The 14,068-nt window shown below is 50.3% G+C and overlaps 6 protein-coding genes across 6 annotated transcripts; 2 read left to right on the top strand and 4 right to left on the bottom strand.

Annotated features, from left to right (window-relative positions):
* Positions 1 to 45: 45 nt before the first annotated feature.
* EJ05DRAFT_503139 (FAD dependent oxidoreductase) lies at positions 46 to 1,233 on the bottom strand (the record flags this gene model as incomplete). The annotated part of the gene is made up of 1 exon (XM_033747375.1): positions 46 to 1,233. One exon carries the CDS (start codon positions 1,231 to 1,233, stop codon positions 46 to 48), a length of 1,188 nt encoding a protein of 395 aa, XP_033598134.1.
* Positions 1,234 to 2,263: 1,030 nt separating this feature from the next.
* On the top strand, positions 2,264 to 3,578 carry EJ05DRAFT_478643 (uncharacterized protein). Its single transcript, XM_033744504.1, has one exon. The coding sequence runs from the start codon at positions 2,511 to 2,513 to the stop codon at positions 3,432 to 3,434; it is 924 nt and encodes a 307-aa protein (XP_033598135.1). The 5' UTR covers positions 2,264 to 2,510; the 3' UTR covers positions 3,435 to 3,578.
* Positions 3,579 to 4,074: 496 nt separating this feature from the next.
* Positions 4,075 to 5,422, bottom strand: EJ05DRAFT_112174 (uncharacterized protein). Its single transcript, XM_033739001.1, has 4 exons — positions 5,085 to 5,422; positions 4,980 to 5,036; positions 4,283 to 4,923; positions 4,075 to 4,228 (listed from the first exon to the last, which is right to left on the bottom strand). Exons 1-4 carry the CDS (start codon positions 5,165 to 5,167, stop codon positions 4,131 to 4,133), a joined length of 879 nt encoding a protein of 292 aa, XP_033598136.1. The 5' UTR covers positions 5,168 to 5,422; the 3' UTR covers positions 4,075 to 4,130.
* A 256-nt stretch (positions 5,423 to 5,678) lies between these two features.
* Positions 5,679 to 10,067, bottom strand: EJ05DRAFT_494065 (uncharacterized protein; the record flags this gene model as incomplete). The annotated part of the gene is made up of 9 exons (XM_033746163.1): positions 5,679 to 5,711; positions 5,763 to 6,504; positions 6,538 to 6,691; positions 6,728 to 6,772; positions 6,806 to 6,883; positions 6,923 to 9,403; positions 9,462 to 9,653; positions 9,706 to 9,981; positions 10,037 to 10,067. The coding sequence occupies 9 exons, from the start codon at positions 10,065 to 10,067 to the stop codon at positions 5,679 to 5,681; spliced, it is 4,032 nt and encodes a 1,343-aa protein (XP_033598137.1).
* Positions 10,068 to 10,923: 856 nt separating this feature from the next.
* EJ05DRAFT_503144 (uncharacterized protein) lies at positions 10,924 to 11,867 on the bottom strand (the record flags this gene model as incomplete). The annotated part of the gene is made up of 2 exons (XM_033747376.1): positions 10,924 to 11,570; positions 11,621 to 11,867. The coding sequence occupies 2 exons, from the start codon at positions 11,865 to 11,867 to the stop codon at positions 10,924 to 10,926; spliced, it is 894 nt and encodes a 297-aa protein (XP_033598138.1).
* Positions 11,868 to 12,309: 442 nt separating this feature from the next.
* EJ05DRAFT_503145 (NAD(P)-binding protein) lies at positions 12,310 to 12,969 on the top strand (the record flags this gene model as incomplete). Its single annotated transcript, XM_033747377.1, has 3 exons — positions 12,310 to 12,327; positions 12,370 to 12,606; positions 12,655 to 12,969. 3 exons carry the CDS (start codon positions 12,310 to 12,312, stop codon positions 12,967 to 12,969), a joined length of 570 nt encoding a protein of 189 aa, XP_033598139.1.
* Positions 12,970 to 14,068: the final 1,099 nt, after the last annotated feature.

The following is a 14,068-nucleotide window of genomic DNA, read 5'->3' on the forward strand; positions in this document are numbered from 1 at the left end:
CCACGACACGTACGATGTTTTATTAATCATACATAGAGTGAACAATCAGGTCATGAATTTCCTTGGATCCAAACTCTCTATATGCGCACTCTTCGCCTTTCCTTCCCACACGATCTCACTAATTAGCATCCCTGTCGCCGGCGCATTCTGTATACCCCAACACGTATGTCCTGCCGCAATGAGTAAACCCTTCGTACCGGTCTCTCCAATCAATGGTCCTCCACCTCCTCTGACATTTGGTAAATAACAAGCCTGCTTTACCAGCGTCTCCCCGCACCTAAGCTCGTCACTTATACTCCCTACCTGCTTCACAATCTCCATGCACCGTTCGTCATTAATATGCACCAAGTCACTCGTTGTCGGCAACGCAACGTCCTCGTCTCCCTCGCCACACGCATACACCTCGTTATTCGGCCGCGCATATATCTCCGGCGTCGCCATCATACCGCCTCTGATTTGCGTGAACAGACAAAACGCACTTACAGGTCGACTAGGCCGTATCGTTACGCTGTGCGCTCGCATCGCAGATATCGGGACGCTGGGAAGTATCGTATGTGTCCAAGGACCTGCAGCAAGAATCGCTATACTTGCGGGTATTTTATATTCGTTCTTGTCGTCTTTGGAGGTATACGTCACGCTCTCCACGGCATCGGATGAGTCCTTATTTATATGTGTGGCCGCGCCATACACAATCTTTACCCCAGATTCCTGCGCGAGAGCCGCCATGCTCGTCGTGAATTGGTATGGATGGACTTGTGCTGTCGTATCCGGCGTGCCCATCTCATCATACGCGCGCAGGATATCAGCGTGTATCCAGTCCAATTCGCCAGGCACGCCTTTGCGCCTCAGTGTGCGGCGGGACTCGGTGTCGCGCTTCTGCAAACTGAGATCTTCCGACTCCTTTGTTTCTTTCCTTTTCGATGTGGACTTTGTGTCGAACTCGACCTGTCCGCAATGTACCCCGCGGTAGCCCCATCTATCCTTGCCGTTGTGCTTCTCGGCGAGCTCTTTGTGCAGGCGGTAGCTGAGTGGGACGATGCACGAGGGGTAGGCCCATAAAGCTAGCAATCCGCCGGCTTTCCCAGAGGCTCCACCTGCGATAGCGGTGGGTTCGAGGAGTGTTATCGAGTGCTTTGACGGATCGAAGGAAGGGTGCGACGAGAGGAAGTATGCAGAGGTACAGCCGATGATGCCGCCGCCGATTATGACAATATTCTGTTTTGATTCGGACATTGTTGTGGAGAGATATCTACCGCATGGAAGGAGAGTGCGTGGGAAGGCGTTTGTGAGGACAAAGGGTCTAAGAAGGGTCATGCCATTTGAGTGGCGATGGGAATTAGCATGGAGAATTGCCTATGTGACATATGTGTATGTTCGTGGGCTTATCGATAGCTAGCCATACCAAAGTCTTGGCGGTGTCATCATTGACTGGATACATTGCCGTGCTCGAATTGCAATTCCATTCTGAAATGTTGTCTTTTGATGTTCGAATCACACCTATGATTGAATTGCGAAGTTTCGGAGAGACTGTTGAGCCGATGCCAGTTCTACTTCTCATACACTGGGGCCAACAGCATTCGAGGCCAATTCGATGCAATACAAGAACTGTTTATTGCTACATGCACAGACGTGCCACGGCCGTCGTGGGAAGATCATACCCGGGCATTGCATGAATTCTACCGTATTCTAGGCCTGTCTTCTGCAGTGTATGTTTTATTCTTTCTGCAAGTTCAGTCAGTGCAGAGAGCTATGTGGCGCCACAAACATTCTAGGCCGCGAACAGACCCTGAGACAGACGAGGTATATGAGAGACATCGCGTAGACTGTTCGACAACGATCATTAACGAGACAATAGCGTCAAAGACAAAATTACGAGGCTTTATCATCGGACCTGGACTCCGAAGTCTTTTGACAAACTGGGTCAGTTGAGCCCGCTCTCTTCTATCTGATCCGGTTAGCGCCGGTAAAATAACTGGAGACTAGTAGAACTACCCGCCGCCCGGAGCGATTCTTCAGAGCATTTTTCCTGGCTTCCCATAATACGACCGTTTCTGGCGCCCCAGGTGATGCACCCATATCGAATGGTTAATGAGCTTTACTTCACTCGAAATGGAGAAGCTTAGCGGTTTGAGTGGGTTTGTAATGGTCTAGGCTAGGCTACTCCTTGCCTACCTGATACCGAAACACAAAATGGGTATGGATAGCTGCAGAGGAGATCGTATTACTCTACCTACAGACGGACATCTCTCATGGCTTCATTGTAGGATGTGATAGAGGTTGAATGAGGCACAGTATCACCTCGTCTACTATGAGCCACACAGGAACCACCGAAGAGCCACATGCGGATAACAGGAAGAGCTGAGAGATGCATCCAAAGTATAAAATGAGACATCTGGCCACGAGTGAACAGCATCAGAGCTCGAGTCTTCTACACTTCCATCCGACTTTCCAACAGCACACAAAGTCCATCAAACAAATTTCCATCTTTCTACAAGCATCTTCCATACATCATGGCCTCCGGTATCGTAGGTGAACTTGAGGGTCTCGGTGCAGAGGAGAGGGCCTTGGCACAGGCCGAGCGAGATGCACAACTGCTACGAGAAGAACAGGCGGCAGAGCGCGAAGCCGCTGCCGCACGACAACGAGCAGAACAAGAGGCAGCGGCAGCGGCAAGAGCACAACGCGCAGCTATGCTTCGCCGTGTCGCTGCGCGAGTCGCCGGTGTCGCGAAGAAAATCGGCACTCGTGTTGGTCAAGCTGCGAATGACTACATGCTCATCACTTCGCTCCAACAAATGATTGCTGGCAAAAGCGATACGCCAGGTTCAGGTTCAGGTTCAGGTTCAGGTTCAGGTTCAGGATCGTCGACACCCGTCGATCCCGCATTGACAAATCTGTTGAATGCGATTGCTGCTGGCACCAAAGCATATCAAACGGCGACCACGGACTGGAATAACTTCATCGGCGCACACGTCGCAAAGGACGAGAGTTTTGGCACCGTCGAAGGCCAGTTTGGCCCTCAATCGGCCTTCGACCAGTTTGAAGATGGTGTCGATAGTTTGACTGGCGACTGGTCGACGAACGTATCTCCGTTGATCCAGAGCAGCACTGCAGACCCTACCACGGCTACGGTAGCTTCATTACAACCACTCCAAGCGGCGATTCTCGTAGACTTGAACATGGCACTGGGCATTGCGCAGAATATTGATGGGCCTAGCGGGGCCAAGATGGTGGCTGCTGGTTTGATCAGTCACACCAGCGATCTACAGACAGCCATCAATGGATTTCCAACCTCGAGCTCAAGCCCTGGGAACTCTGTGCCAGGTTCTCCTGCTCTAGCCACAAGCGGCTCTCCCACTCTGGCTCCCACTTCTGCTCCGGGGATGCCGCTTCCAGGACCGGCTGCTTCGATCACTGCACCTGTTGTTGCCTAAGGGGTGATCAGTCAGCTATATTCGGGTTTACCCCAGCTTGGAAGAATTATCTTGGACATCTTTATGATTAGGTACAATCTATCCTAGATCTATACAATGAAGTCGTAAACCGCTCTATGAAGTTCGTTCGTTTGTTGTTGTACCAATAACCCTTGAGTCCTTTGAAAATTATGTTGGCTTAGGTGTTCAAGCTCTAAAGAAACGGCAAACGACTTTGTCTTATTGATCGGATACATGTTCATGGTCGGCGAAACGAAATGAGATATCTCTGTCAGCTTTGAGCATGAGGTAACCTAGGTATACAGATGTGTAACGTGTGCATTTCATTTCAGGGATGTCCGTATCTCCCCCTTACGCAAGTGTATGCCCGAGTAGACATATAACGAAATGATGTCCTCGAGGGTTTGGTATCTAGAAATCGCCTCCTCCAAAATCACCGCCGCCGCCTCCATCTCCACCCCCAAAGCCACCATCGTCGCCCCCTCCGAACCCACCACCATCTCCTCCTCCATATCCACCATCATCTCCCCCTCCAAATCCACCATCGTCGCCACCGTCATGACCGTCTATGGCTTCGCTCAGTAGCATACCTGTTTGGGAGTCAGCAGTGTGGACATGTGGAAAAGGTTACAAAGTTCAAGACGATTGAGACGCAGTGAGAGAGCAAGTGGCCCTGGGATCAGGTTGTTCACTCGACTACACCTCTCTGAGGTGTATGAACATGATCATTAGGGACACAAGCACAGCTCGGGGATGCAACTCACCGCCAGCCAAGCCTCCCGCAGCTCCGAGAGCTGAATACGACGTCAGTACATCTCACGAAGTCCGATAGATGTCGTGATGCTTACCCATGCCACCGCCGGCGCCTAGACCCCCCGGTCTCCTCCCACCACCCATCATAGGCATACCTCCGCCCATAGGTCGTCCATACGGCGCAGCACCATACCCCGGCTGCGTACCGTACGCCGACTGCCCATACGAATGCGGCCTCGATCCACCCGAGCTCCCCTTCAACTTGCCCAACAGCCCGGACAAGCCACCCTTCTTCTTCCCCTTATCGCCCTCATACTGCCCCGTATATGGATCCTGCTGTCCATACGGCTGCTGTGGTGGCGCATACTGCTGTCCTTGTGGATACCCTTGCTGATACCCGGCACCTTGAGGCGCATTGTAGTAGCCATCTGCAGCACCCCGGCTATTAGGACGGCCTCCGGCGCGCGCGTTCTCTTCATCTTGGAGTTGCCGGGCAAGACGCTCGTCTTCACTGATGTCGTGCGAAGCGGATGCGCCGCCAGGACCAGCGGGGCTTGCGTAAGGGTTGTTGCTGCTTAAACCTGTCTTCTCGCCGTGGAGAGGTTGAGTGGGACCGCCAGCATATGAAGGAGGTGGGCCCTCGGGCGCAAGGTCATTATTGCCGGGAGGGAAGATTGGTTCAGTAGGTTTGTCCCATTGTGATTTCTTGGTATAGATGTTGACGTAGAACCATTCGCTGTATTGATCTGAGAAAATGTTACTTCGTGCTGCAATTTATCTACGGTCGCATACAAACGCACTGTTCCACACAGCTTTCCAACCAGCTGGTACGGTTGGTGGGGGTGGACCCTAGTTAATCAGATACCGTACGGCTATTAGTTGCTCTGAGCTTCATACCGGTGGTGGTTCTGCGTCGGCCATTGAAGTCGTTCTGCTTGGATGCGAGGTGTTGCGATGCGAAGGTCAAGTTTGGTATTCATGCATATAAGCTTGGCAGAAATGCGACACGCGCCTGGTCAGCAGAGATCTGATCACTGAAGGTACCGCGTAATGATGTGCTTTATGGTACGTCAGCGTTCGCGCATCCTGTGACATGACGCCACGCCTTAGCCACTGCACGCTCCGGTCCCAATCAATGTGGAATGTGTGCCCACGCCATGATACCTGTTTGTACAAAAGGACAACGGCTATACAAGGTTAATGGCACTAGACAAGACTAGTGCTAGAAATGAATCAGTCATTCGAATGCTATATATTTAGCCAGTATAACTAGATAATTCAACCTGCATTTGTGAATAGATTCATAATAAAGGGCCAACGATTTTGAACGCTACAAGTTCGCTACTCACCAGGAAAAGACAAGTGAGGCAGAAATGCCCAGCAAATGCTCGCGTGAATGGTATACATTAAGGTGATCGCCTTGTAGTTCAGAACACGAGCGCTAGTCCTGTGCCTCCGCTATATTACAACTAAACTTCGATTTCAAGAACATTACTTCGCCTCCGAGGCAAGAAACTCGCCAGTCTATCACTTAGTTAGTAGGGTGTTTTCTAGATCTACGGTAGCTCATCTTACCTTCTGAGAGTCATAATCGAATTGTTCCAACGCTGGGACAACCTTAGAGCGCGGGAAGCCCATGCTGGTGAATTGCTTCACTAGCGGATCATCGTGTTCACTTGTGGCACTGAGAGCACGACTAAGTTGAGGAGGCTGGCTTAATTTAGTTCCTTCGTTAGGTGGAGGGGCATCAAAGGATGCGAATCCCGATCCACTCGACTCTCCGAGAGCTGATTGATCTTTTGAAGATTCGAGCCCAGAAAAGATAGCATCCCAATCGTGAGAGCTGTTCATGGCTTGAGAGGATTTGCCCAGACCAAAGCTTTGTGACATGGTGTCGAAGTCACTATCGTCACCAAATCCAGTCTTACCAGTAGGAGTTTGTTGCGATGCCATTGTGTTGGACTTGGAAGCCGCCGGTGAATCGAACACAGGGTTGAATTCATCATCGCGGTGATGAGAGCTCAGGACAAAATCATCTTCGGTCTTGTCATCAGCCTCCTTAGCCTCGCTCAGGTCATCAAATCCGTTGTCGAAATCATCGCCAAAGGAGGTCTTTCCGACTTGGGTCGGAGCTGGCTCGCTACCGCTGTTGGGATGAGATACCGCAGAATGATATGCATCTGATGGAACGGTCGATGTCGGCGTGTCGTTCGGTGGCGGCGATACAGAAAATGTCGTGTTTGGGGCCGATGGTTTACTGGACGAGGGCGCACCTCCAAACAGATTGTGTCCTTGACCTCCGCTTGTTCCAGATTGGCTGAAGGCCTTATCAGAGGATTGTCCTTCAGACGACGTCGGGTCTCCACGAGACGGAAGGAGGCCTGAGAACTCTGGTGGAAATTGGTTCGATCCAGATCTTTGAGGTACCGAAGATTCATACGTAGGTGGTGATTGCTGAGCGTTTGGGGTCGGAAGATCAGCCTCGCTCCTTGGAGGTGGAGGTCCTTCATATAAAAAGTCGTCATCATTGTTTGTAGCACTTGTAGTTGGTCTGGAACTGCTGGCTTGCGCTCCACGAGGCGATGCTGGGGTGAAATCATCCGCAAATCCCTGCTCACTATTGCTGTCGCTCTCCTCATCATGTCCAAACTCTTCAATGGGAGGAAATTCCTTATTGAACTTATTTTGAGCGCCATCTGCGGTAGACCCGTTGTGCGAAGAACCAGTGTGTTGACGTTCCTGAACTTGACGACCAGTCTTGAAGTCTGCAAAAGCAGAATCAAAATCCATCTTCGATGACCCAGGACCGCGAGCCTGTTCCTTGGTAGCGAATGGATCGTTGCGGTTCGTACTGCCCTTGCTTTGCGAGCTTTCGCCAGTAAGCTCAGGTTGAATCGGCGAATTTACATCGCGGGGGAAGGCGCCCGGAATATCACGAGTGGCGGAGGGTTGTCCAAAATTCTGAAAGTTGTCCTTGTCCCTGTTGTTGTCGCTTGCCGAGCTGACTGCCGGGGACGCCGTCTGGTTTCGATTGAAAAGCGCTGTACCATAGCTGGATGATTCTGCTCTAGAAGTCTCGGGTCTCCTGGCTGCAGCAGGCGTATTAGAAGCTGTAGGTGTATCTGCTCCAGCCGCGTCATCATACCTGCTTGCTGGCGCTGACACCTTGACCGAGGAGCTGAATGAATCAGATCGGGGAACACTTTCACGTAGGGGTAACAAATTTGCATTGAATTGCCTTGATTCTGGCGGTGGCGGCGGGTCAGTATTCCTTGGCGACTCATGATACGAAGAAAGTGGTGGAGAAGTAGAAGGAGTCGGCACATCAGGCTCGGACGATCGGACAGAAGATCCTGGCTGGGTTTCGGCCTTGAAAGATGTTTGTGGAGCAGCCGCATGAGAAGCGGATGAGGATGTACCGAAGATGTTGTCGAAGTCTCGAGTATTTGCTAGACTGTCCGATCGCGCGAATCCTGAAGGTGACATCGTATTCTCCGTAGGAGGAGCAGGCGATTTCCTGAAGAATGGATTCGTGCTTTGACTTACTGTGGAAGCAGCAGGACTGACCACATTCGATTCCGCTGGAGTGGCGTACGGGCTACGGGAGGTCGCTGTCATCTTTGTCAACTCAGAAGCCTCAGTTGTAAGCTTGTCCCGCTCCTGCTCGCTAGTAGAGAGTTGCTTCTTATTGATGGCAACCAATCCTTTCTGTTGTCTAGCATCATTCTTCAGCTTCTCCACCTGCGGACGAAGGCTAGCGACTTCGTTATTGATTTGGCGTATTCTTTCTTTGAGGCTAGCATTTTCTTGCTGATCGGCTTCGTATGCCGCCGACTTTTGGCGGAAGTCGTTTTGCAAGTCTTGGTAAGTTCCCTCTATTAGAGCAAGATCGGACTGTAATTTCCTTGTCTCGTTTCGAGACGCTGTGAGGCGTTCCTCAAGAGTCTTTACATTCTTGACTTCGATTTCGTACTGTGACCTGAATTGTGAAAGTCGCAATTCGAGATCTCGTTTCTGAGTGCCTGCACCTGCTAATTCTTTCTCCGTCGAGCCCTTCTTGTTCTGAACTTCCTGCATTTGAGTCCGCAGCGTACCAATCTGATTCGACATATTGGCAAGCTCAGCGGTTTCTGAAGTTAGTTTCTTGCTCACTTCTGGGTCATTATCGCCAAGCAAGTCCTCCATTGCTGAAGCTTGCTGAGGCAGCTCCCGAGACTGCGAAAGGGGAGAATTCGTCTGCTGTACAGTGGGTCTGGATTGTAGGCTTTGACCAAACGAAGACGTCGGCATGAAAGGCTTGAAGTCTCTCTGAGACCGGTTCTGAAAATTGGGCGAGGTCGGCGAAGACGTCTTGCTTCCGAACGGATCAGCTTCGAACGGCCGATTGAAGGTTCCCGAGCCGCCTGTTGATTGTTGTATCTGATGCGGAGCCGGTGCTGCCGACGAGAACGAATCAAGCCCGAAAAGATCTTCTGCTGCTGACTTTGTAGCCTGAGGACCTGAATATGCTGTTTCAAAAGCTGGTGCGGTGGGTCGTGCCGGTGGTCTCGTTTGATTGCGCATGCTTGGGGGAATTAAGTTTGCTGGTAGTGTTGTGGGAAGAGGTGTCCCTGGTTTACGTTGCTGGCGGATGAGATGCATAGCCACGGCAAACTCATCACGACTCAGCTGCCCAACAGAGTTGATGTCCGCTAGATCCCATATAGCTGCCAATGTATCCTCAGGTAAAGCAGAATCGGTGAAGTAATTGACGGCCTGTTCCCCTGTGATATATCCATTTCCTTCTCGGTCCAGCTTACTGAATTGACTGTCGTAGGGCGCTTTTTCTTGAGGGGTAATGATCCAGTCATTACCAGTTGCTTGATTAGACTGTGGCGGAGTGCCGTACGGCGCTCGTCCGAGTGGACTTTGCGTTCTCTGGGCGCTTTGCCCGCTGAACTGGCGAGGTATCGCAGACGGACCTAATGAGCCCGTGGGAAGGCGTGGAGGTACAGGCTGAATTGCTCTACGAGAAGCAGCTTCGTAAAGGCCTGCGGGGAGGTTGTTTGGAATCCCCTTCATTTGGCCAGACTTCATCGACGCCAACAGGTGCATGGCGATAATGAACTCCGTTACACTCAGGGCGCCTCTTTGCTCGGTATCTGCAAGGTTCCATATCCGGCTCAACACTTCATTCGATAACCCAGCCTTTTCAAATATCTGCTTCGCTGTATCGCCTACAGTGAAATCAGTTAAGCTCAATGTGATTGGGTGTTACAACGTCAATCGACTGACCAGCTAAGATCCCATTTGTTCCAAACTTCTCAAAGAGTGCTGCATACTCTGTAGCCTTCTCTGGGGCGAGTGGAGGAACCCGTATTGGGCCACTCATTTGCGGTTGTATGCTAGCAATAGGCATCGGGGGTGGTGGTGGAAGGACTGTGGCAGGTGGTGGTGCCATGCCATCGAACTTTGGTAGCGGCGCAGCTACGTTCTGTCCTTAGCAGCGTTCACTTGTAAGTCTACAATGTCCACATACACTTGAATGCCAGATCTTGTGTTGGTTCTCTACCAGCTTGATAGTGGCCAATCAATCTGAGGACTATACAGAAGCCTGCTGATGTAAGGAGACCTCTGTTGTCCGTGTCTGCGATCTGCCATATTATGCCAAGCACAGGGGACGGTACTTTGGTGCGCTCAAAGAATTTGACGGCTACTTCACCAGTTACCACGCCAATGTTTTCTGTGTCAGCATCATTGAAGAGCTGTTTGAAGTAGCGCTTCTCATCGGCGCTGAGGTTGAGGATGGAATGGTCTGAGCAGATGTTCATCAGCAGGCTGCAAGAGGCATTCGGATTGAAGCAACGCACTGATGTCTGTGCTGGGGGCGGATTCTGCCATAGTAACAATTATATCGGCGTAGCAATCCTGTGCGCAATGCAGTATGCAATCACGGTGCTACTGAAGACGATCTCCAGCCTGTGGTGTGGTCGAGGCTGACAGGTGCAAGAGTTCCTGTGTCAACCGAGCTGGCTGTGGGAGCTTGGAAGAGTTCAAGCTCCACACAGCAGAACTGAATGGATGGGAGGGTAGAATGAAGCTATAGGGAGCTCAGTCAGGATGCAGGACTTCGAGAATGATGGAAATAATAGTGATAGACAAATCCGATGGCGAAGAAGGTCAGGAATGGCGAGCAACAGGAGCAGTCCGGCGGTAATGGCGATGGGCGGATGATGGATCCGGCCGGGTTCTGGGGTTCTGGGGGCTTTCGGGGCTACGAAGCGAGCGCTGCGTCCACCTTCGTTGTTGACGTGGCTGGCGTTGGCATTTCCCCGCCTCCAGGTCAACCCACACATGTTGGCGTAAGCCTGCAGCCTGCAGCCTACCGTAGTAAGATTTCTTGACAGCTTGTTGGCTGTAATTGTAACCTACAATTCATTTCGCTCATCCTGACTTCCGGGCATTGGAATCGTGACCGGCAGCTAGCGTTGTTCTATCGCCGTTAGGTACCAGAAGATGGCTTACAGATGACGTCCGGGCACTGGATTCGGAGACAGACTGAACATCAACATTTGTAGGAGGTTGGAATGGTCTTCATCGCTGGCGGAGTACCGCGCACTGGTGCAATGGTGCCTATATACAGCATATGCCGCAAGTGTTGGAATTCAAAGGAAAAATCAAGCGTCCAGCTGATAGCGTACACAGGTATACAATTGAGTGGCAAGGAGGAAGTGTTGGAACAAGAAAGGAAATTTCGTCATGACTGGTCTCTCTCTACACGCTTGACGTTGTCTTTCCGACGCTCGGCTTCGCAGTAATTGAATGCAAGCCCAGGATTGCCTTCGCTTTCTCGCTGACCCCATGCTCGTCCAAGAAGCCAATCAGTTACGCTGATTACTTTCGCCGTTCTATCGTGACTTGCCCCCTCCTCGGCATGTTCGATGGTATGTGTAACAATTTTGCCCTGTTCGTCAAATTCGAAGATGAAGAGGCCGCTGAATTCTGAATCCGCGCCTCCACTGAGCATTTCCTTGAACCGGTCGACTTGCTCTCGTGTTGATATCCCTCGATATATACCTTGCCCGTTCTTACTCTTGCTTTTCTTGCCCGTCTTCCATTTCACAACTAGTTTCTCTTGCCGCGTGTCGGTTGCCGCTGTGTGGCCTCCGTTGCGGAACATCCGTTCGGAAAGGATGTCGAGCTTGACATTGCCGACCACTGGTACGCATCCCCAAGCGACAGGAGCCGTCCACAATGCTGCCGTGTATGCTATTCTTCCTGAAACTGTGGGAAGGTGTGGGTGAGTTGAGGGGAAAAGGTGCAAAGTGATCTGAGGGGACAGTATCTCCTGAGGTAGAGGAGACGCGAGCAGAGTAGGTAGATGATCTCGAAGAGTACGGATTGCTAAGTGGACAATTAGTACGGTTCATGTTCGCACACCAGTATACGCTCACTCTTTCCAAGCTTTAACGTCCGCTCATCTGGCGGTGCCCCATCCGAGCCCAGTTGGTGCTCCGGCATCCACACCGGGGGAGTACTACTGAACCATGATCCAGAGAGTTCGCGATCTCGTATGTTCGCTAGGTTGCGCTTAGGTTGGCGGATGTAGAGGATAGAGCTCGGTGTTGCGGTGCTTTTGATCAGCTTATCCGCGCGAAGTCGTTTTGAGGTCGAGAATCTCCGCATCAGACCGGCGGTCATCTGTGATGATTCCAAGTCATAAGCCTCAAGCGTGCTATATTGCTGAAGCTAGAGCTGTATTATCATTGAGATGTAGACAATGCGACCCGCAGGTCCGTGAAATACAACTGAGTTTCGAAAGAAGGGTACCTAAAAGAGTCTAGCGGCCAGGGTCAGGGTATGACGTTGTCATAACCAGTTCCAATTGCGTCTGGACTTTCTCCCATTCCCATCTAAAGCCCTTCATCCATGAAGTAGCAGGACTCCCTGAGCAACAACTCAATTAGTTCTACTGTCTGAGCGCCTAGAAAGATTGAAGTCATCTGCCGATTGGCACTAGCCGTAAATAGAAGTCATAGCATCAGTATATAATGTAGCAACCTTGCTCCATTCTTCAATGACATAGGAGCTCCTAATTCTGTACATCGTCCTTGTCTAGCACTTCTTGAGCTCTCGATCGACTATGTCCGGGAAGTTGATTGTATTTGCTGGTGGCTCAGGCAAGGCCGGGCTCATGTCATAGCCGAATTGCTTAAAGCTGGGTCAAGTCTTGAATTTGGACCTTGTGCCTCTAGACAATCCAAAAGTTTTTTCATTGGATACTGATCTCACAGAATCTGGACAAATCTCCAACGCCTTGACTACACATTTTAATTTCTCTGGCTACGAGGCGGAGGGCAATCCAAAAGGACCGGATGTAGTCATACACTTTGCAGCATATGCTCGCAATATGCTCGTGCCAGACAATGAATGCTACAAAGTGAGCACTATCCAATCAGGTTCAGATATGATATCTAAGCACTCACAGGGCAATGTCTTGTCGACTTACAACGTCATTGAGGCGACCTGGAAGCTCGGGATACCCAAAATCGTCATCGCCAGCGGCGAGACTATCTACGGAGGATGTTTTGCGCAGGGAGGTCATGATTATGAGTCCTTTCCTTCGAATGAAGATCTCGACGTCAATCCAATGGACACTTACACCATTAGTAAACTATGCCGTGAACGAGTGGCGCGTGGGTTTGCTCGGAGGTTTGGGGTCGACATATATGCCTTGCGGATTGGTAATGTTATCGAGCCGCATGAGTATGAGCGCGACTTTCCAAAGTATGTCAATCCATGAGCCGGCCTGTCGAAAGCAAAATGCCTGGTCGTACATAGACGCAAGAGACCTGGGTCAGATCTGCGACTTATACACGCACGCTGAAGGATGGACTCGGATTCCAGGTCTTCAATGCAACCAACGATACAATTACTACGACGATGCCGATCAAGGAGGTCTTGAAGTTGAGCTGCCCAGATACCGAATTGACCAGACATATCGGGGAATGGGAAGCGCCTTTGAGTAATAAGAAGATCAAAGATATTCTGGATTTCAAGGAACAGCATGACTGGAGGAAGTACTATAAGCCTTCATTGAGCATGAATTCGAATAATAATTACTTAGAGCTGAAATATGACCAACGTGTACAGCATGATGGGCTGGCGGCTGTACGCGTACACCTGGCCGTTTCAGCTGGAAGAATGATGATAATGGTGTTCACTAGGATGCACAGCCACTACACTCCAGCGCATCGAAGGATGAATTGGTTCCTAGAACAGAATCCGTTTGTCCATAGTTACATGAGAAAGCTTGGCAGACGGCGCACACATGTCGCGCGCGCACACGAACCATAGTATAAACGACATTTTTAACTATTACCGCTATATTATACCTCTATAATTATAAATACTACTATATACTAATCTTAAATAACCCTAAGAATATATCTATACTCTTTTTATTACTTTAAATTACCTATAATATCTCTAAAATTATAGAAAAAGAGTAAAGAGAGTAGATTATAGAGAGAGATTCTTAGGTCTAGCTACCTATATACTCCTAGATTTTAAGGCGCTCTAGAAGGATATAGAGAGAATATTAAAGATCTATAGTACTATATATTAGTTATACTAACTTTCTTCTATTATATATTATAGTTTTATATATTATAGAGGGATAATGCGGCGGTAATAGGTGAAAATATCGTTTATACTACGGTTCGTGTGCGCGCGCGACATGTGTGCACCCTCTGCCAAGCTTTCTCATGTAACTATGGACAAACGGATGACAGTGGCGTCTTTGCACCGCCCTCCTCCGCGCCCCTCCTTGGCCGGCCCTAACGCTGCTACCGCCTGTGAAGCATTCATTCATCCACTCCATTGATTCAACTGCTCTCCTG

The sequence above is a fragment of the Pseudovirgaria hyperparasitica genome (assembly GCF_010093815.1).
Source record: "Pseudovirgaria hyperparasitica strain CBS 121739 unplaced genomic scaffold EJ05scaffold_13, whole genome shotgun sequence".
NCBI lineage: Eukaryota > Fungi > Ascomycota > Dothideomycetes > Acrospermales > Acrospermaceae > Pseudovirgaria > Pseudovirgaria hyperparasitica.